Consider the following 24,240-nt stretch of genomic DNA (forward strand, 5'->3'; position numbering starts at 1 on the left):
TTTAGTGTCAAATGGATGTAGGATCAATTATCCACCTTCCTTAGTGACTGTTGCTGTTTTTCCCCCTTACTATTGAGGTTGGCAGCCACGATTTGCCGTTCTCAATATTGGATCATCTATTGTTGCACTACTCTGAGTGATGTGACCTAAATAAGCAATTGCAGTAATTTGTGATCCTGAGTTCTTCTTTGACTTTGCATTAACTGTTGTGCTTCATATCAAGATTGTGCTACTTTAATTTTTAACACTGTAAGTATTGTGACTGTGTTTTCAAATCTTTATTAATAAAACTGACAACTACTGTAATATAATACTACTGAAAAAGAATGCTAAACACCGGTGTAATTTTAAAGGTACATTGAAGGACATGTAAAACTAGTTTAAAGAGATAACCAAAACAGAGCCTATTGCACAACACACAGAAATGAATTTGGGAATTGGCATGAGAGAGAAAGTGGTGTGATCGTTCACACAGAGGCTGAATCTCAGAAGTCTAGCATGAGATAGACAAGGGTTTTTTGTTGCTGTTGTTTGTTTTGTTTGTTTTTTAAATATTTTCCCCCAAAGGACATCAATGCACAGTTGAAATTAATAATTGTGGAATAAGCTTGAGTATACCACAAGAATAAACACACATTATCTTTTTGTTCCCTTTATTTCTCTATGCACCTGAGTAAAGTTACTTTTCCTGATTCAGAGTTTGCAAATAATCTGTCCTGTGAGCAAACGAAGGGAAAATTTTGATGACCAAAGTTTTGGCTCCACATAGTAGAGCTGATTCTGTCAGATTTTACTAATTATCATACTTTCTTTAGTATATCAAGTGATGTGTTTAGTCATAGCAACAAAATGTTACCACTACCTCTGAGATATTTTAATTTGAAAAATGAAGTTTCAAATCATCTTTTGATTTCTATAGATTTTTGAAACTTCAGAAGACAAAACAAAAGATTGCTGACACCTTTTCCAGCTTTAAGCAGACTTTGCTTGTCTATCTGCATATTCAACAGATGGTGCAAATGTAAATTTTGGAAAACTCCATTCAGCCTATAAACTTCTTACAAAAGAAAATGAAGAGTCCTTACTTACTAAATGCCCCATACATCTTGTAGATGAGGCTGCTAAAATAGGGTCTGATTTGATTACCTGTGATAATGAAGTTTCATAATGAAATCTTGGGTCACTTTTTAGTTTTCTCAAAATGTACAGAAATATTTAATGAGTTTTTAACTTTCTAGAAATGGAAGGAGACAGTCTCTTTAGACATGTACCTACAAGATGTCATCAGTGGGGCTGACCATAGAAAATATGTTCAAGTATTAGCCTTCTGTAAAATCAGATTGTCAGAGTATGAAACAAGAAGAATTTCATTCTCTAATATTGAAATATATAATAGATGAAAATGAAGAAAATGGTTACAGTACAACAAATATATATGATGTTTCTCCAAAACTGTTTGATGAGCTCTGGGGAGGCAAGGAACCTAGGAAAAAGATGAACTGACTCTACTTGAGTCGTATGAAGTTCTGTGTAGGTTAGGACAAAAACTCATAGAGAGAAAAACACGATTTATTTTGGGGATTTAAGACTGTTTCCAAAAATAAATAGATAAATAAATAAATAAATAAATAAATTATATATATATATATATATATATATATATATATATATATATACACACACACACACACATACATACATATATATCACAGGAAAGGGCAGTCGAGTCGAAGAGGATTTTCTCATTTCTTTAGTAAAACTGTAACTTGTTTGGAATCCAACCTAGATTTCATAAAGCAAAATTACCTTGATGTTTTAACATCATTATCTATGATAGCATTTTATCTTATGTTGACATCAATGTCCTTGGAAGTGCTTAAAAATGATGAACATTTGGGACATTGATAGTCGATATGATGAATCCACAAATGCAAAAGAACTAATTAACAAGCAGGTGGTCTAACAAAACAAGACTATAGATGCAAAGTGGATGACCTTTTTTGGAGAGATGGGAAGAAATTCTTATAAGACTGAATGCTACTAATTGTCACTGTTGAGTAGTAATAACACACATGTGTAGAATTATTTGTTACATATTAAGTACACTTTTGATCTGGTAGTGTTGTTCCCAGTTGGCTATCTAAAATGTTGATCACCCTGACTGGTGGCCAAATATTCCATGCTCTTCACAACTTCACTAACAGCGGAGAGTACCACAGATCCTCTCCTATGTTACCACTTGTGATCTGATTATACTATGCTCCTTAGAACTGGAAAGAGCCAGGCTTTCATGGGTGAAAATTTCTTGACTATCCTTTGAATGCAATGATTAAACCCAGTGGTTGTGTTAAAACAAAGGTTCCTGGGACGCCTTCAGCAAATTTACTGATTCTTAGAAAAAATGGGTGACTTCTCCTAAAAGTGTTTACATTAAAACACACAAAGACACACACACACACACACACACACACACACACACACACACACACACGATTTTTGAAAGTGCTTCTTAAAGGGGTTAAGTGACATAAAATGCGGTAGAGGAGCTGAAGCTTAACAAGAGGGAATCATAGAAATGCCAGAGTTGAATTACCCAGATGTGTTTATTGCTGTTTATATATCATTCTTCTCTTAGAGTCATTTCCTTGGCAGGTAAGAAAAGATAAATTTACCACAGTGAGAAGGAAAAGTTTTAAAACAGAGACAAATTGAATTAGGCTTAAAAGAGAAAGTAATTTCACGTAACTAGATTATAAAAAGCACACAAATAGAACTACACCAAGCCAAAAATATCAAAGTTTGGTATATTCATTCTACGAATATTCATTGGATTCCTAACATGTGTCAGAAACTGAATGAAAGAGAATGTAAATATAAATATACATATGTACACAATACACGTACACATATACACATAGCCCAATTTTAGTCCATTATTTCAGTTTCATTCGGTTTTCTTAGCTAAAGCAACTTCAGGAATAAGTATAAGGAAGTAGTTATTAGGGTTTCTTTTTTTTCCATTCTCTTGAATATATGTATTACATTTTAAACAGAGTAGGGGTATTCCAGATATTAACTCTGGGGACAATTATCTCAAAGGCCTACAGAAAATAAGTAGGGCTAATATTAAATTTTACAAAATTAACATCTTAAGGGTTCCATGAATTGGATTTTTAAATTAGCAAGTAACCAACCATAAAAGATCTTTAAATAGCAATGCTTACACTGTAAGGATATACAAAGTAAATTGGCAGCCCCTTGAATTGTTTATAACAAGACAGGAAAAGTGGTTTAGTTCAGCCATATTTTTGTTCAAATGCTTTTAAAATCTTATTTATACAAGTTGACCTTATTGACTATCTTAGAAAGTTACATAAATAACTTCTGGAAAATCTTGCCTAATTCCCCTAGAGTCTAGTAGTTCGCTAGCTTTATTACTTTATTTACTAGACACAGTGGAATGAAACACACCAGGAAAAAACAAAAACAATCATTGAATAGTATCAATGTTAAAAAAAAAAAGGTAAAATTTAATGATCTGGAAAAATTGAGTACAGTTAGTAAATGTATCAACTAGTTCTTATTAAAAACAGTATAAGCAATTGAGGATCTTTTTAGAACATTAGGATGGAAAAGATTTTTATACTCGTTTGTTTTGCTTGGTTGGTTGATTATATTTTTCTGAAGCACGAGTAAATTGGGTGAATAGAGCCATTATTGTTAAAATAATAAAAAATATATATATTTCAGTTGTTAGTTAATGCTAAAAATCATCTCTCTCATAAAAAAGAAACCCAATCAATGAAAAAGATTGTGCATACTTTGTATTGATTTATGATAGTACTTAAAATTGAATTTGGTGATACCGACATTGAGGGGATTCACAATGTCTATGTAACCAACATACTGAAAAGCTGTGAAGTTATATGTAGTTATAATAATATCTTGCTAAAAATCCATTATTTGATAATTTCATTGTGGGAAAAAAAGTCTCACTTTGAAAAGCGAGGCAAAACACTGACGAAACTTCTCTTCTTCAGGAAAAGTATAGTTAGATAAACCATTATTTACTATTAAAAACTCAATTAAATATTTAACATTTGATAAATTACTGTCTCCCCCGCCAGATCAAGATTTCAAGATCTTTAAGGACAGTGAAGCAAATAGCGAATTAAAAAATTTAAAAATCCTATTTTCAGAAAAGTTTATAATTTTCAACCTAATTTCGTCATTCAATCCCTAAAATAATCCTGAGATAATATTAGAAAAAAATTAATAGTGCCATCTAACCAATTAGTAATGGGACAGGAAGTTCAGATGATTTTCCTAAGGACAAGAGCCAATTACTTAAAGAGCTAGAATCAGGATCCTGAATCTCCTGACTTTTAATTCTTATTTCAACTTCCCTTAAGATTATAAATTGGGCAAATAAACCATGATGAAAATATCTATTGTGATTCTGTGGATTAAATGAGACAATGTAAGTAGACATTTAAAAAACAGTATCATTACTGGACATGAGGATTGAAGTCCTCACCCAATTTCCACTTTTTTAGAATCTCTGTAAACTGGCTTACTCATTTCTTATAAAATATTTTCACTATAATTGCAGATACATCTGCAGCTGCTACTTTTAGCCAAGCTTACTTACTGAAGATGATAAAGAACCTAAACACTGATAGGATAAGGACCCAAGCTGCGTGTAAGAACACTGCAGGTGCTTAAAAGCTCAGCTACAACCCTGAAATAAAAACATTCAGCAGAAGAATGTTATTAATACTAAGATATAAAATTTTCTGAAAAAATATATGGTAAAACCATAAAAACCCAGCCTTATCTCATGCTGCTTCAACCCTGTCATTCTCATTTTGCTTAAGCAGTTGTGTCACTTCATCTACAGCAACTTCCCTGACCCTCAAGGTCAAGTTAAGGCTTTTCCCCAGGTGCTTCCACAGCATCCTCTAGGGCAACGATAAGACATTTCTCCCAAGATACTTAGTTTGCTGATTACTAACCTAGATTACAAATTAGACTGTAAATTTTGCCTGTCAACAAAGATGGCAGGCAACAAATAAAGGGTGGACTAAACACAATTAAATAAAAGAAACTGAGATTAAGAAAACCTAAGTTTTCAAATGTTTCCACAGGTTCCTCTTAATTACAAAAAAGTTCAATGTTCCTGTAGAATGTAAGTTTAACTAAGTGATCAAACTCAGTAACTCCTGTAAGAGGCCTCCTGTTGCAATGGGAAAGACACAGCTTCTCCTACATGATATGCCAAATACGTTTAACCTGAATCTGGTTATGAGAAAACAATCAGAAAGATTGCAATTTTGGAACATTACACAGGGCAAATGACCTGGATTCTACAAAATGGCATTTTTAGGAAATAAATACAAGCTGGGAGACTTGTACGTTAAAGAAGATGATGATTACTTTCCCCAAATTGACTTAAGTATCCCCTTGGCAATCTTGTGGTTACTGATTGTGCTTTCTAATCCCCTCACCTTCCTCCTTATCCCCCACCCCCATCTACCAACCCTCAGTTTTTCCTCTATGTCTCTGAGACTGTTTCTGATTAGTTCGTTCATTTATTCTTTTCTTTAGATTCTATGTATAAGTGAAATCACATGGTATTTGTCTTTCTCTGCACTGTACACCTGAAGCTGAAGCTGAACAATGAATGTCAACTATAATTTTGTGTATATATATATATATATATATATATATATATATATATATATATATATATGGTTACAGGAAGTGGAGTACAGCATTAGGAATAGAGACAGTGGAAATGTAATGGCTGTGTGCGATGTCAGAGGAGTAGTAGATTGGGGGAGCGGGGTTACCACTTTGTGAGGGATATAAATGATAAATGTCTAACTGTTGCATTGTTTTGTACACCTGAAACTAATAAAAAAATAATTAAAAAAAAGACAAAAGAGACGTAGAAACTAAAGGCAGTGTGTGATCCTTGATTAGGCCCTGCATGGAAAAAACAAGGCTATAAAGGACATTATTAGGGTAATTGAAATTTTTTTGTATAGATTATGTAGTATATGATAGCACTTAATTAATGTTAAATTCCTTGTATGTGTTAATGGTAGAGAGAGAGTCTTTGTTCTTATGATATTTGCTGAAGGATTTAGGAATTAAGTATTATAAAGTCAGCAATTTACTTTCAAAAAGTTAAATGATACAGCAACATATATATGCACAGGCATACACAGAAAACTGGTAGTTACAGGTGTCAAAACTTTAAAATGTGAATTCAGAAGAAGGTTATATCAGTGTTTATTGTACCACTTGTTCAACTTTTCTATAGAAGTTCTTTAAAGAGTGAAAAAAAGGTAACAAAATAATTTTAATGGTTTATTTTTCTCCAAAGCAATAATTTCAGCTGTATTCTTTCTATAGCTAATTTGGGATATAGCTCCTCCTTTCATGAACATAAAAAGACATAACATGATCTAGGTGCTAATTCCTCTTCTCAAACACAGATGCAAAGAGTATCCTTCTCTCTATCATTAGATAGGTTTACTTTCCTCTCTTCCTCCCTGTCCTGCGCAGAGTTAAGTAGAGGGGAGAATCCAAAGATTTTCCTCTTTTTTTAATAATTTTCAAACTTCAATAATTTTCCCTACTCATACCAACTTATCAGAAATGAAACAAAAGAGGCTGTAGGCAACTGGACATCCACTGTAGGATGGGGCAAAAGTAATATGGCAGCAGTATTACTCATTTCTTGTTATCTGTTCAAAAAAGTCTTAGGATTGATGTTGTGTGACGCTCAGGAGCCATAGTCGTGGGGGAAAAAATTGTCCCATTACAGCCATATCATATTTTGAAATGCCAGTTTCCTGCCCATTGCTTGCAAGTGGTATAAAATTCTAAATACTGTCTCTGACCTAGGGAATTAAAGATACGTATTTGCAAGTATCTGGTACAGGGGGAGGGGTGTGGGCAGTTGAGAAAGGTGGTAGTTGTCACTCTTTTATTCAGTAAAATAAATGTATTACTTCTTGGTCTGGAGAAAAATGTAAACAACTCAAGAAGATGTTAAATTGTTACAAACTTAGGTCTAGGTATGTAGGACTCCATAATAAATAAATGTGGGACTAAAATACATCCAGATGAGCTACCTTGCAAAACATATTTCTCAGTGGAAAAACTAATCTGTACTTTTAGAAAGCACATAAATATATATATTTCAGTTGTTAGTTAATGCTAAAAATCATCTAATAAAGAAGAAACCCAATCAATGAAAAAGATTGTGCATACTTTGTATTGATTTATGATAGTACTTAAAATTGAATTTGGTGATACCGACATTGTGGGGATTCACAATGTCTATGTAACCAACATACTGAAGAGCTGTGAAGTTATACATACTTTTAATAATAACTTCCTAAAAATCTATAATTTAACAATTTCATTGTGGAAAAAAAGTCTCACTAAAAGATATATATATATATATATATATATATATATATATGTCATTTAGTGTCTGGGCACAGCTGAAGTTTCCTTCTTAATAAATACATATCAAATCAGTAGATTTCCATATACATATATATATATATATATATATATATATATATATACACACATATATATATATATACGTATATATATATATATATATATATATATATATACACACATATATATATGTGTGTATATATATCAAATTGGTAGATGTAAAACATGAAATATATATCACATGTACATGAAAGATCATGCTGCTCCTCTGCTCAAAATTCTACTGTGGAGTTTCCATTGCACTGAAGTAAAGCCCGCATCCAAAGCCCTTCTGATGACGTACATGGCCTTCTGTTATAGACGCTCTAATTTGTTTTCTGCTAAAATGCTTTCTGTCTGACTATTTCCTCTCTGAGAATGACACTGTTCTTGCAGTTCCTCTAACACATAAGGACCTGGTTCAGGGTCTTGTTTTTGTTCCATCTTCCTGGAGAGTCTTTCCCCAGGTAATCTGGAAGGCTGGCTCTCTCACTTCTCTCTGCCCAACATACTGAGCTGAGGGTCTTGTGGACGAGGTAGACATAAAACAGCATACTAGCAAATTTTAATAAATCCATGAGGAAATACATCATTATAAAACGTTCAATGAGAAAATCCAAGAATAATTCTCCTCTTTTCATGGTTCTAAAAGGTTGTCAATTTTTAAATATAAAGTTTATATTCATGATAACTAATATAAAAAAAATCTTTGACTTTTTTTTACCATTTTTGAAAGCATTTTCTTTTTATGGAAGATTCCACATTTGGAGAGTATTCAACTTGCCAGTCATCTACTTTTTTACCTAAGTAAATACACTGGTTATAGCACTATATACTAATAATGATTTTTAATTTCTACCTCCACCTCAATTCCATCACACTATATAGATGGCAAAATATAAAATTAGCACAAAAAGTTGGGAATGGAAGTGTACAACCCTTAACCTCATATATTAAACACTTTATCTTTCACTAATAAAATCATTTCTTAAGCTCGAAGAAACATTTCTTTTTGGACTTCCAAGAATGAAAATATTTTTTTTGAAAAATAAGTACTTCCTTTCACGTACAACTGTAAAACCTTGCAATGTAAAACTACCTCATGTTTTCTTCTGGCATAGAAAAAGACTATAAAATATTTGATACACTGAATCTATGGTATGCAATTAAAAGTTTCCAAATTGTCAATGTTTTGAATCAATACTAAATTAAGAAAGAGATAGAATGATTTTAAATAGCAAAATCCATGCCTACACTTGGACACGGGTGAAGTTGAGGTGGGGAAAATATGATATACCAAGATAAACGAGAGAGAGAGAGAGAGAGAGAGAGAGAGAGAGAGAGAGAGAGAGAGAGGTGTAAGCATCAAACTAAGGAAAGTGAAGCATTTTAAAGATAATAAACATCAATGTCAAGTTGAACTGACAGGAGAGTAGGAAGACTTTATGTTTTGTCTCCCAAAGAATTATAATTTGAATAAAGAGTTATAGGTGATATAAACTGTCAGACTCTTTTCTAAAGCATTTGTTACAGTGCCGTACAAAACCATAGTAGAAATGCTAATTAGTCTATTAGTTTGAAACTTATTCTCCTATACACTAAAATATTCCTCTTACAAATTTTGTTCACAAAATGAATTACTGGTAAGAGAGGAGATAGAGATTTCAATTTAGCATATTCAACCTTCTGCTTAACACAGACAAATAAACCTGTCAATGATATCCAGTAATGGAAAGGTTTTAAAATACCATAAACACTATTGCAGTTTAGTATAAAATTACATTACCTCAATATATGTAATGATTATTTTTCTGTCTAAAAGACAATCAAATATTTCCTTAGACAATAGAAGTAGGGAGAACTCAGAAGTAGTTAACCAGCTGTTTTGGGGTGGAAGCATCTCCCTCCATGTTCTATCTGCTAAATTGACCTAGCTATAAAATCTTTCAGCACCTCATTGAAAAATAAGTCTTAATACTGTGGATGAAAAAAAGGGGTCCTATGGAAAGTAACCTCACAGGGTTATCTGATTATAAATTCCTAAGTGGGCAGGTCATGGTGGGTAGTCACGCCCCAGGCATATAACTTCTTTAGGAAAAGGTTTATCTTTGCCTTGAACAAGTCCTGTCTACTGTTTCTGTGCATCTAGGTTAAAGCACCTTTGAAATAAGTCCTAACGCCCTCAAGAGACCACGTAATCTTGTTAATTATCTTGTAATCCAATTCCCCAGTTGCCTTCTTCCACCCCCATGTAATCTTCCTTAAGTTCCCTCCTTAATGTGAAATGCATAAAAGCTGCAAAACTGCTATTTTCCAGAGCATCTGAGATCTTGCTCCCCAGCATATGATGTCAGTTTGCCTCAAGTTAACTCTTATAAAAATTCTCTATGGGTTTGGACATGTCTTATGTCGACAACAGTTTTCTCTCCCTTAACAGACTACAAATTCTCTGAGGCCAGGGACTTCTTTGGCCTTATCCCCACAGTATTGTGTGGGGCTAAAGTAATCTGATATTTTAAGTAGAGTGGACAGAGAAAGCCTCTTTGCGAAGGTGATACTGGAGCAGAGACTTGAAGGAGATGAGGAAGTTGGCCCGGTGGCTCTCTGGGGCATAGGAGGAAGGACACTCACAGGTCAAAGTAGCACACACCTGATGGAAAGGCAGTTAGGCTGCTGTGGCTGTGGCCAAGTGAGCAGAGGAAGAGTAGTAGGCAAGAGCCATCAATGCAGCCAGGATTTGGGATTTTGCTCTTACTGAGACGAACCCTTCAAACTAGATCAAAGGTAAAAGCTACTTGATTCACTTTTTAAAAGGCTTACAGAACTGCTTTTTGAGAATGAACCAGAAGGACAGCGTAGTTCTGGATTTGTGGCACTCAGTAGAAGTCTAGGTGAATATATCAAGGCAGCCGTGGAATCCTTGAATCTGTAGTTAAGGACAGAGATAGAAATCTGGGACTCATGAGCTGATAGTTAGAGCCATATGAGACCATACGCGATCACCTGGGGAGAAAGAACTTAGGGTGCCTAGGCTACATGTAGGATTACACTCTGGGCCACAGCAGCAATGAGAGGTCACAGAGATGACGAGGAAGCAGCAAAGCAAGCTAAGAAGGGCCAGTTGCTGAGGGAAGAAAGAAATAAGAGACAATGGTGTACCCAACACAAAGTGAAGAAAATGTTGCAAGAATGTGTTCAACACAAATTCTCGGCACACGTGTTACCGTATTATAAGTACATCCTGCTCATCCTTCAGAGCTTTTTTGATAAGCCCTGTCTGAACAGCCCTACTTTGGATGTGATACCCTTCTGAGTCCCTCAATCACAGTGTAGTCCCCAATTATAATATTTATCACAAGTATGACTACACCTTCACTTCTCTGCCTTGACTCCCCCTCAAAAACGTTATTGCCTTGAGGGCCAGAAGCTTCACTTTAATGCTGGGATCTAGTGATACCTTTGACAGATGGGAAGGAGGAAGTTATATTTATTGAGAACCTACTGTGTAGCAGGCAATATGTCAATACCTCTACTCAGGTACTCAAAAATATTAATAAAATAATGCAGGGAGTGCTGAATGAACAGGAGAGGTGACACGGTTGATAGACAAGGACACTTCAGTGCACAGGTAGAGCCCTAGAGTGAAAGCCCCATTCATCAGGGCACCACAGCTTAATAGCAATAGCTATCAACATTTCTTGGCCAATCTCTTTGCTCTCTTTCTAAGATTGGCAAGCAAAATTCTCCAATATATGGCCGGCTGGGTGGCTCAGGCGGTTAGAGCTCCAAGCTCCTAACTCCAAAGGCTGCCAGTTCGATTCCCACATGGGCCAGTGGGCTCTCAACCACAAGGTTGCCAGTTCAATTCCTCAAGGATGGTGGGCTCCGCCCCCTGCAACTAAGATTGAACATGGCACCTTGAGCTGAGCTGCCTCCCGGATGGCTCAGTTGGTTGGAGTGCAGGCTCTCAACCACAATGTTGCAGGCTCTCAACCACAACGTTGCCGGTTCGACTCCCGCAAGGGATGGTGTGCTGAGCCCCCTCCAACTGGCAACGGCAACTGGACCTGGAGCTGAGCTGTGCCCTCCACAACTAAGACTGAAAGGACATTGACTTGGAAAAAAAAAAAAAATTCTCAAATATAACTTTGTTTCCTTGATAGATTTTCCTGCAGAGTTAGAAAGTGACAACTAGCAAACATGAATATATATTCTAACTGGCTGCTGTATTTCTCACTGTGCACAAACAAATTAGTGTTCTGTTTTCAACATTAGTCTATTAGCCTGCTTGTTTTTTTGTTTTTCAAGTGTCAACATCATGTGGTGAGATCAAAATGGGACTGACTTAGGCAATCACAAGAGTATATGATATAAGAAATCCCGGAGATATATACTGTGTGACTGAAAGCTAAAGGAAAATATTGATTTTCATTTATTTTATCTCTTGTTGACACACAATAATGGTCACAGTCAGGATTCTTGTATAACAGATTGAGTAGAGGCTATCATGCAAGGAACTGAGCAAAATGATACTTTGTTTTTGCTTGAAACATGATCCATTTTTCTGTGTTTGAATTTATTCCCTAAACTGAAAATAGAATCCCAGAGCCATCCTAACACATTCCAAGTTTAAATCTAACATTTGTTCGTGTAGCCAATCTTGCTAAACTAGATCAATTTGTGATGCTCTGACAAAAAGTACTTGTAGTTCTTTAAAGACCAAAATTTGAACTGTGCTGACACAGCTACGGCAATTTACTCTTAAGGTGTAACTGGGCTTGCATTTGGTCTCCCTCTGGGATACTTATACCATCTCTAAATTCAACAGTGCCAAAGAAAATTTTGGATGAAACTATTTGGCTCATTGACAACAGGTAGATATATATTTGCTATAGTTTTTCCTTTTCAAAATATGTTGGACAGTGATACTTCCTCTACATTTATTATCAGGGAGATGAGAAGAGAATTCACAAGTATATAATTTCTTGTTATTATCCCATCTATCAATTTCTAACCAAGTTCAGAAGTTCATTGTATTTTTATGTCCTAAATATATCTGAAATCTAAGGCCTCTTCACATCCATCATGACAGCCAGAGTCCTTCCAGGAAAAGGCTGATGCAGCCCAGTTAGTGAAGTTTCGGACTTTGGAAACTACTTATCTGGATGTTTCCTTAGGACAGTGTCTTCTTGAATGGACAAAACCCTAGATATTCTATTAGAATGTCTAAGCCCTCTGCATTACCATGCATTGTACTTAAAGGCAGCTTTCTTAAATTATTCTGACAGGACTCAATCCCACACATAATTCCTTAGTCTTCAACATACCAGATTCCAGTTCCTAACCTTACCATACTGCCCTTTGGTTCTGGAGTCCTATTTGCCCTCTTCCTGAGGTGTGACATTTATTCATACAATATAAAAGCAGGGGCGACTAAGGGAAATTTTATGAACAAAGTCTTATTTCATAAGCAAACTTCAATTTTAGGAACTACATGGATAATAGAAGAAAAAAAAAGAGTTCTTGGAATCATCTAAGAGGTTATGGGTTGAACACCAGAGAGAGAATTCCTGAATAAAACCACTACCAAAGTGGAAAAGCTCTGAAGTGAGACTGGCCATAAGTTAGGATCTTTTATAGCGAGTGTCCTGATTGTATGCATTTTTATTTTATGGTAGATATCTTACCTTAACTTCCACATGTGCCATCAGAACTGCAAAATTGGTTAGGTGGTTACAAGAGCATGTAGTATGTGTCTTATTTGTTGTCAGGAGCCGACAGCCTTGAGTTGACCAATAACCTGTCATTGTGCGCTTAGAATAGCTCCAAAATGAACAGTTGGGGTTGAAATTTTCTTCAGATTGCTACAGGGGGAAAAAAATCGATAAAGCCAATAACTACTTTATGATCACATAAATTAGGTCGACATTTTCTTTACATCAACACAGCTTCATACACTTTTCCAATTTTTGTGGAGATGTCTACCAGTGTTTTCCTATTTGAATTTGAATACATGTTGTTGTTTAGTCCCTCTGATTAGATGTGAGTTTACTTTTTCAAAAATTAATATTGAAAAAATATATTAGTACCAATGTCTCAACCTCGTATCTATTAATTTCATAGTAAAGTAAAGTACACTGAGTAAGGAAGTTAATTGCAACAGAGTGGGACGTCCAGCTTGTAAGCAGGAACCTTTGGATCACATGAAACGGGGGAGAAATTTAAAAATGGATAATACTGCAAAGGACAAGAATAATTTTGTTCAGAAGTGTGCCCAGTGCCATAGTATGGAAAAGGAAGATGAGCATAAGACGGGACCAAATATCCACAGTCTATTTGGGTAAAAGACAGATCAGGCCACTGGAATTTCTCACATAGATGCCAACAAGAACAAAGGCATCACCTGGGGAGAGGAGACACTGATAGAATATTTGGAGAATCCCGAGAAGAGCAACCCTAGAACAAAAACAATCTTTGTTGGCATTAAAAAAACAACTTCGTAAAGGGCAGACTTGATAACTTATCTCAAAAAACTACTAATGAGAAATAGCTGGCCACTGCCTTATTTATTATAAAGCAGAAATGTATCATGACATTTTTTTTTTATGTGTTCCGTATTTAAATTGATCTCACACATCAGAATTCAGGTCATGAATGGCTGACAGAATATTTATTTTGGGCAGTTTTGATTTAAATAATATCAGCTTGTAGTTCAATGAATATGATGAACTTTCTGAACTTGGATGGTAATTTTGGTTTAGCAAGTGCTATCACTGTTTTCCCTTCTAAAGATATGATTGGACTAGGTTAGTAATATTCAACTTTTCACAGAAATGGTGAAAGCCATCTCAAAACCTGCAGGAGACTGTTTTTATATATATACTTACATAACTGCTTAGAGCAATATGTTTAAACACCGAGGAACTCTCTTCCCTGTCTCAGAGCAGCAAGACTCGCTTGTGTTGTAAGTTGTGTTCGTTAACTTGTTAAAGGCAAGGGCTTGAAGATTAACGGGCAGTATCCACCTTATCTTCTTGGTCCTAACTATGCCTATTTAATTAAAATTCCCTGTGTCTAAACTGTTGCCTTCTATAATACTTAATGAAAGACAGTTTTGTGTGCTTCATGCATAATATCAAATTAAAAATACTTAACACTTCTCACGTTTTATAGATGATCCATAAGGTCTGATGCTTTTAAAATTTAGTGAGGCAAGACATAGTAGCAAAGTTTACTTGTGAATTCTTTCCTAAGTCCGACTAAGTTATCAGTCAGGACTGTCTCTTAAACAGCTATTGAAAAACACAACTGTGCTATTATGGTATATGTGGGATTAGTAACGGTGCTTTAGCAACTCAGTAGAAGGATTAGAGTTAGAAACTATCAGCACAATATTGTAAATTTTGTGATCATAAGGTTTAAGATAATTAAAAACAAAATCACAGATCATGACTTCTCTAATGTTGTTGACTTAGTGACTGCGTCAAGATTTTAATGGTTGAAAAGTACAATAGCCTTACATATTGATGCAGCAGAGTTAGTAGTCATACTACTAGGTTATGTTTATTTGGTCCGCTAAGACAGAGTCTGTTTGGCCAAGGTAAGCACTGCCACATTTATGCTAAACCTGGAGAGAAGAATGTGTTTCTGGTTTTAGTTCTGTGGTATATAATAGTGTATAATTTATGTAATAAAGGACTTCATACACAGGCTATACCGCACAGTTACAGTAGTCTCTGGAAATTTTAGAGATGGTGAGAGAAATTCTTAATGAGGAAATAACTCCGTCTGGTGGTGAGAACAATCTCTTTGTGGGACAGTGACTGGGAAGAGGCCTCATTGATGGTCTCAAACATGACGGGGATGATTATAAACAGGACTTTAAGGGCTGAAAAAGCAATTTGCAACAATTTTATTTTCAATCATTGGAAAAAAGTGAGAAAGCAAAGAAGTCAGTCTGGAAACACACACAGAAACAATCTGGGGAAGCAAAAGAAAGCCTGCTTAATTCTGATACTAAGTCCTAGTCTGAGTATTAATGGCAGGGAACTAAAAATTCCATCCTGGAAATCTTTCGGGGGCCAAACCTTTGTAACAGAGGACTTGGTAACCGCATAAGTTAGTGATATTCAGAAATAGTGCAGCAATTTAGCTTCTAAAAGACAATTCTGGACCCATATGGAAAGACATGGAAGCCAGGAAGTTGATTTATTTCTTTGCCTTCTACATCAACTAAGGCCTGTGTTGGCAGAGATAATTACTGAGTAAGGGCTGTGTTCTAGGCCAGTTATACTCAATAAGTGCCTCTGGTTATTTATAATGTAAGTGATCCTAGCAGTTAATTCAAAAGAAGGGACATTCCCAGGTGAAAGGGCTATATGCTCTTAGAAATAAAGAAACAAAGACAAAAAAAAGCTAGCACTGTGTTTCATCCATGTGTCTTCATTCCTAGTGCTTCATCATAGGTGGCTTGGTGAAGGATATCAAAAGTGAAAGCTAGATGTATATAAGGAATGTTTCTTCCAAGTGTCACCTACATTCTGGATTTTCTTTAGAACAGCAGTAATAGAACTTTTTGTGATGATGTATTGGACTTGTGGTATCCAATATTGTAACCACTAACAACGTGCGCTATTAAGACCTTGAAATATGGCTAGTGTGACTACAGAACTGAACTTTTAATTTTATTTCACTTTAAGTGATTTAAGTTTATATAGCACAAATGATTAGTGACTAGTGTATTAGCAGCACACGTCTTGAACTAGAGTCAGTGGTCTGTAACAAAAGTACCTCCCCTGGACATTTTATTTTCTTATTCTAGGATTCTTGCAAGTACACTACAGTGCCCTTGAGAACACTGATTCCAACTCCTGTTTCTAAACCTGATGTGCTCACCTCTATGTTTTTACCATGTTTTACCTATTCCATTTATAAGTTGGCAATTTATTTTAGGTAGGTGTCATTCTGGTAGGAATGCATCATTTTGCCATCCTTTTCCTGCATTTATCTCCAATTTCTTTATAGATATTATATTGTACATTTTTGTTTTAACCACTGAAGTTTGCTGTAAATTGAAAATGCTATGATGGAGTGCACATGCTATCTAGGAAGAGGCCTTACCAGGGCTGGCCCTCCCCAGTTCACTAGACTCAGGCTTTATATCACTCAAGCTCAGATAAGAGCAAACCCAAACCAATTTACCTTAAAAAAAAAACAAAAAACAAACAAACACACACATACACACACACACACACACACACACACACACAAAACACAGTCAATTGCTCTAAAGAATCAACTTCTGAAAAGATGGTCTTTAGCATTATTTGCTCAATTTACAATACAATGTTTGTATATGCACAAAAATATTATCTACACATAGAGATATAATTACTTGTAAAATCATATGTGAAACCATGTCCAGTTTTACTGAACATATTGCTAGCTCTTTTGAATTATGAAGAAGCATTTATAAATCAATCTATGAATGTTTTTCCCATAAGCATTTACATATTGAAGAAATATTCTCCTTCCTCATTTCAGAGAAAAATACCACTATCACGTAATAGAAAATTAATTGTTATACAGAAAACAATAGAAAACATTAAAAGAAAATTAATATATTTTGTGTTCATACTATAACTAATATAGATAATATGAACTACTATACTTAGCATAACATTTTCTTACCTTAATATGTTTAACTGTGAACACCACAGGATCAGCCAAATACACCTTATTACTAAACTCTTTGTTTATTGCTGCTGTAATAACAGGGGAATTGACGATAACAGAATGATTTGTGGACATAGCCTCTGTTCCCAACTTCATGCTGGCATTCTCCGTGGACAAATAAGGACCCAAGTTGTTATACAGGACAAAGGCCACTCTGATCTCTCCTAAAATAAATGCAAATGTGAATTAGAAATTGGGAAGAAATTTTAATTACTTTTTACATTCCACTTAAATTAGATAATTCTAATTAGATTATAATCAGATCTGCATACTATAGACACACAACAAAAATAAAGCATTATTTTTAAGAAAAGTGCCAAATCATTCCTGAGGAAAGAAAAGTCAAAAGATGTTGAAACAACTACAAATCAGTATTTTAAAAAGTGACCCTTAAAACTTATTTCACTCCACACTCCAAACTTAATTAAAGATAGATCATGGACATAAACATAAAAACCATAACTATAAAGCTCCTGTAACAAAATATAGGATATCTTTCTTATCTTTGAGGTTAGGAACTCAGAAACACTAGCCATAAAAGAAAAAGAAAATGGTAAACAGACTAGGAAATATGTGTGTGTGTGTGTGTGTGTGTGTGTGTGTGTATTTATATCATGAATACATAAAGCATTTTTGCTTATCAATATAAAAGAGTAAAATGCCACACTAAAATGTCAAAATACACACACTCTAGGAGAAAAAAAAAAGATATAAAATAGGCTAAGAGACATGTGAAAAATTATCAACGTTAATTATGGAAATAAAAATTAAAATCACATTGAGAAACCATTCCATATCTAATAGAATCTCTAAAATAAAAATGAAAAAAAGACTGTCCACACTAAAGTTTATAGGGATGTGGAACAATTAGAATTCTTGTATATTGCTGGTGGAAGTATAAAATGGTCCAACTATTTGGAAAAAATGCTTTGCAATTTTTATAAAGTTAAACACATATCTACCCTTCCCAGATAAGTGAAAATATAAAGTCACATAGAAAAAGACTTACAAAAGAGTGTTTATAGCATCCTTATTCATAATAGCACCAAACTAGAAACAACTCAAAAACCTACCAATAGGAGAATAAATTATAGCATATAATGGAATATACTATGCATCAATGAAAAACAAACTACTGCCAGATGGAGCATCACGACTGAATCCCAAAAATATTATGCGGACTTAGAGAATATAGGCAGAAAGCAGTCCACATTGTACGATTCCAGTTATATAAAGTCTAAGAACAGGCATAATTTGTTTATAGAAATAGAAATGAGAAGAAAATAGTTTCATCAGGTGGGGTGAGGGGATGAGCAGACTAAAAAGGGGCACCAAGTAATTTTCTGGGTAACAGAAGAGACTTATATGTTATTTTATATATTACAGAGGAATGTACACTGTTGGATTCATCATGTTAAACACTTAAGGTCTGCACATTTTAGTATATGTAAGTTATCTCAATTACAACTAAAAAATATAAAAGGTCTCAAAATTTTTACCTGTGTTAAAACTCAATTATTATGTATGTTCTTTTAAGGTCACTATCTCCATATGTCCTTCCACCTTATTTTTTCCCTTATGACAGTCTCTTACATGTAATCCCTTGTAAAATTAACCATCTTTTAACATGATTTTTAAAAATCATTTCCTTTCTTAAAAAAATGAAGTCCTATGTCTTACTTCCATTATGAATTCATATCAGTCCGATGACAGGTACTGCCCTTACTACTGTGGTTACTGAGACAAGGAAGTCAGTCTTTGTCTCTGAATCAGAGAGTCAAGTGGCAATAAAGACAAAGAAATGTTAATGTATTATTGTTTGAGGTGGAGGGGGCTGTCCAGCATCTAAACTGTGCTCCCATGTTTGCAAAATTCTCTACTCTTAGGGATTTAAAGTTACAAAATGTACATCCATTTGCTTTCCCAGCCTGCCCTGCAAAGAGATTGCTCTGGGCACCTCAGCAAGATGCATCTAATAAGATGCAGGAACCTCAAACTTCATATGAAGAGCTAGTGACACAAGGAAGCAAGAGGTACAGCAGCAGCAGCCCTCACTTGTGCTTCACTTTTAGCAGCAGTGACATCTCACAGCAATGATTCTGTGGGATGGTACCGACAGCTGTCAGCCTCCTTGCTCTTGCATGTTTTTGGAGGCCTGATTCTCCAGCCTTCTCAATGATTCTATGAGATATCTGTTATCCTTGCAGTAATCCAGCAAAGAGATTATGAGGAGCTACATGAAGGAAAGGGGCATTCTCAATTTTCCGATTCACATCTGTACATAGTACTGAAGAAAAAAATAGTAATTCACTAAATACTTCTTGACTGTTACAGTGCAGCATTTCATTTCAGCCCTTTCCCTCTAGATTTAATATGCAAATATTGACTTTTAGAGACTAAACTTTAAGAACATCCATGTATTTTTCTTGTTGATAGTAACAATGTTTAATTGGTTTATGACTGGCAGACAATTCATACCAATTTCCACCTGTGGGATAGTATCATGCTGTTATACCATATTGTTTATCAGTATATTTTCTCACATACAATTGTTATCAATTTTCCACTCCAAAATTAATGCTTCAATGTGACTTCAAACACACACGCGCGCGCGCATGCACACACACACACCATTAATTTAGTAAATAAAATAAATGGACACAGAACACCGTATGACTATGATAAACATATTTCAATCTTCATTAGCTTTACATCGGAAAGTTTATACATTTATTTGATAAATCCTTAGTGAGCGCATTCATGTATCAGGCACTAGAGTTAACGCAATGAATAAATTAGAAAAGGTCCCTGCTCTCATGGAGTTTATTGAGTAGACAATAAGCAGGCAACATAATATATATATATATATATATATATATATATATATATATATATATATATGGTATAATTTTGTATAATGGTATATGGTGTATATGGTATAATGATATATATGGTACAATTTTGTATAGTGGTAAATGAATAAATAAATACCATGAAGAAGCATTGGCATAAAATGGTTAATGGTAAAGAGTGGTCTAACTTCAGGGAGATAAGGAAAGCCTTCCTAAAGAGGTAAGATTTATACTGAGTAGGGAATAAGAAGTTTCTATATAAGAAAATGTAAACATTGCATTTCAGAAAGAAAAACAAGTAAATGGAAAAGTCAGATGCAGGAACAAAATCGAGGAATAGAATCAGCACTAGACTAGGGAACACTTGTGCACTGTTGGGAATGTAAATTGGTGGCAGCTACTATGGACAACAGAATGGAGGTACTTCAAAAAATCAAAAATAGAACTACCATGTGATACAGCAATTCCACTTTTCGGTATTTGCCCCCAAAATATGAAAACACTAACTCTAAAAGATCTATACACTGTTCTCCCATGTTCATTGCAGCATTATTTACAAGAGCCAAGACATGGAAACAATGTAAGTGTTCATGGATGTCACACACAGACAGACACACACACACACACACACACACACACACACACACAGTGAAATATTATTCAACTGTATAAAAGAAGGACGTCTTTCTATTAGTGACAACATGGATGAAGCTTGAGGGCATTATGCTAAGTGAAATAAGTCAGACAGAAACAGACAAATACTGCATGATCACATTTATATGTGGAATCTTATAAAAACACACAAAAAAACCTCATAGATACAAAGAACAAACTGGTGGCTGCCAGAGGCAGGGGGAGAGGAGTAGGAGAAATGGGTGAAGGGGGTCAACAGGCACAATTTTCGGTTATAAAATAAATGAAATGTGTGGATATAACATACAACATGGTGACTATAGTTAATAATACTCTATTGCATACCTTGAAAGTTTCAAATAGAGTCAATCTTAAAAGTTCTTATCACAAGAAAAAAATATATAATTATGTATAGTGGTGAATGTTAAGTAGACTTATTGTGCTGTTCATTTTGCAATATATACAAATATTGAATATTATGTTGTACACTTGAAACTCGTATAATGTTATATGTGAATTATATCTAAATAACAAAGAAAATCGAGACTAGACTGTGTGGATCCCAGAGAACACGCTAAGAACAGATGTGCAGTGGGTACATGAGACAGAAAGGAAGGAGACCAAGTAGCATGTGGTAGGCCTAACTAAGTCATTTGATTTCATTCTAAGTGTAACTCAAAGCAAACTGGCAAGACATGTGTTGCAGAATGTACTTTTGACAATAGGATATGCTCTTTGGGGACAAATGTGGAAGGAGGGTAACCAGTTAGGAAACTAATACAGGAATCTCTATACAAAATTTTACTATTGCCTCAAAATTCACATTGTCAAATTAGCAGCATAATAATGATTTATAACTCCAGCCATATAAGATTTCCAAGACTTATAAGTAATTTTGTTCTGCTGACAACAAATATAGTTTGTTTTTCTTGACATTACTTAACAGGTTCTTCTTTTTTTATATTATTGTCACCCTATGATATGAAACATCAGCTTGGAGTTGGTTGTTATGACTTTGGTTCATCTTCCCATCACCAACAGGTTAAAGGATCTCACTTCCTTGGCAAAAAAAAATGTTTTGAAAAAATTAATATTAGTGAGGCTTGAGACATACTTTCTCTGAGATAAATTATTATTTAATTTTAACAATATCCAGTGAATTTAACCCACTACCAGACTGATTGGTATTTACCAGTTCCATGACCCAAAAGCATTTCCTCACAATAAATTTTCTGTATGCTTTGCAAAGGGAAAACAAAGAAACACAAACAAAACGAAGTCAATAAGAAAAATAAAAACACATAATTTTAAAATTGCAAGTAAAATTTTCATTAAAAATTGTTAAATTAAATCAGTCAACTCATTGAACGTTACTTCTTTCAAGGAAGAAAGTCAGATCATCTGGATTTTGTTGTTCATTGATTTCTCTCATATTCACGTTTCTGATATTTCACTGCCAACTGAAAAGGAACAGAACAATTTCCAAATCTGGGAATTTTATAGAACATATATCATTATAATACTGCTGGTGTGGGAGAGAAGGAAGAGCAGGAGAATGAGAATAGAGGAGCGAGAGGAGACAGAGGACAAATGATTTGGATAGCAGATTTTGGATAGCACATTTCAAATTCCAAGCCAAGAAGCAACACACTAATGACAAGTTTAATTCTATCAATCTTGATAAATACCTATATTCTAACCTACCATTTCGGCCATTTTGTTTTAAAGTATTTGCAGAAAGCTGAATGGTGCTTCCATGACCCATGGTTTCTGGAAATTTTAAGTCTTCTAAGTTTCCTTCTGTGCTCAGCCTTGCAACTTCCAATTCTGTTAATGGCAAAGAGATATCATTGCTTGCTGAGAAACATTCCAAAGCTAAAATAATTTCCTACATCACTGAAATAATTCTGAAATCAAAACACTAGAATTAATGCTCTATTTGTCCTATTTTATTGTGGTTCAACCCTTTGTTTAGAAAATATTATGTTAGTATCTTTTTATTTTTTTTTAATAAAGCAAATAAAAGCTATTAAAATCAGGTAAATAAGAATACAAATGTACGGGTTATAAAGCCAAAAATTTAAAACTCAAGCTCAAATCCTTATATTTTGTTTTTTGACTTTGTTTATTTTCAAAATATTACCCTGTTTTATGAATTAAGTTAAAAAAATCCTTTTGTAATCTTGAGCTGCCCTATTATATCAATATTGATTTATCTCCAAATGTAATAAATTTGAAATAACTTTATCAAATCTTCTGAAATAAAACTGTCAGCTACATTGTTATGAACAATAAAAACAGATTTATGCTCTTTAAAGGCCAATACACGATTATCAAAGAATTGTTTTATCGCCTTCACTTAAATGACTCATTTCTTTATAGTACATAATTCAGAGACATTCTTATAACTGAAGTGACCCTGTATTAGGAGTATAATATGTTAAACAGTATAATAGTATAATACATACACATAAATACACACACACAGACACACAGACACACACACACACACAGAGGGTGCCAAAAAATGTATACGCATTTTACGAAAGAAAAAAAACTACATTAAAATTGTAATAGTCAATATATACTGATAACAAAAGATGAGTACAAGTCACGTTTGACTTCTGCAATTATAAGAGGTATTCAAAGTGGTTACCATGAGTGCAATTTTAATAGTTTTTCCCTTTCTTAAAACGTGTATACATTGTTTTGGCACCCTCTGCGTGTGTGTGTGTGTGTGTGTGTGTGTGTGTGTTTGTGTATGTGTGTGTATTTATATATATATATAATAATAAATGGAACTCACTGTAAATGAGTTCTCAGGTTAATATATCCAATATTGGAATATCCTAAGGAGGATACATACATGATTATAAGGACCTTTTTAAGCAAATGACAAGTGGTATCCTCCTAATTATAGAAAAATAATAACTTCAGAGCAATAAAATATCACTCATAATGTATAGGCCACCATAGATACTTTTTTCTTTTCCCTCTTCTGCTGTACAGGGTCTCTGCCCCTCTGTATAACAAAGGCCACTTACGAATATTGTCTGTGTTCTCCCTGACAATGTCAGTCTTCAAAAGGTTATCCGCCAGCACAAAAGCACTCTCCTCCACAGTGTCCAGCAACATGGTGGCCGCACGGAGTTGATCACTTGTAGTCAGGTCTCTCCACGCATTCAAGGCTTGTGGCTGAAGGAGGTTGTTAACTGTCTCGACCATTGCCTACGAGAGGATGAACAGAATGACAGAAGTCTCCAGTGAACCCACAGAGCTGTCAGAAATCCAGGTGTACATGTTGCCCAGCAAGCAAGGATCAGCAGTGTGCATGAGTTCAGTATTGTCCCAGCCTCCCCTGTGACATGCCGCAGCGGAAGCATTCATTATTTTGTTCTGTAAAACCCTAGCTGAGACTTTGCAAGGCAAGAGGAAAACCTGCTTTTGTTTTGAAGGACAACGAATAGAGCCATGCTTCCTTCTTAGAATCAATAGC

At 34.7% G+C, this 24,240-nt stretch overlaps 1 protein-coding gene across 23 annotated transcripts in view; it reads right to left on the reverse strand.

Annotated features, from left to right (window-relative positions):
• The window catches only part of ADGRL3 (adhesion G protein-coupled receptor L3), a 748,795-nt gene that overhangs the window by 99,414 nt on the left and 625,141 nt on the right, over positions 1-24,240 (reverse strand). For all 23 annotated transcript variants that reach the window (XM_019743744.2, XM_019743750.2, XM_074324498.1 and 20 more), the window contains 4 exons: positions 23,789-23,972; positions 22,449-22,571; positions 17,215-17,423; positions 13,212-13,388 (listed from right to left, as the gene is read on the reverse strand). In XM_019743744.2, coding sequence (XP_019599303.2) covers positions 13,212-13,388; positions 17,215-17,423; positions 22,449-22,571; positions 23,789-23,972 — 693 coding nt within the window. The remainder of the gene's footprint in view (positions 1-13,211; positions 13,389-17,214; positions 17,424-22,448; positions 22,572-23,788; positions 23,973-24,240) is intronic.

This window comes from Rhinolophus sinicus, linkage group LG02 (assembly GCF_036562045.2).
Source record: "Rhinolophus sinicus isolate RSC01 linkage group LG02, ASM3656204v1, whole genome shotgun sequence".
Lineage (NCBI taxonomy): Eukaryota > Metazoa > Chordata > Mammalia > Chiroptera > Rhinolophidae > Rhinolophus > Rhinolophus sinicus.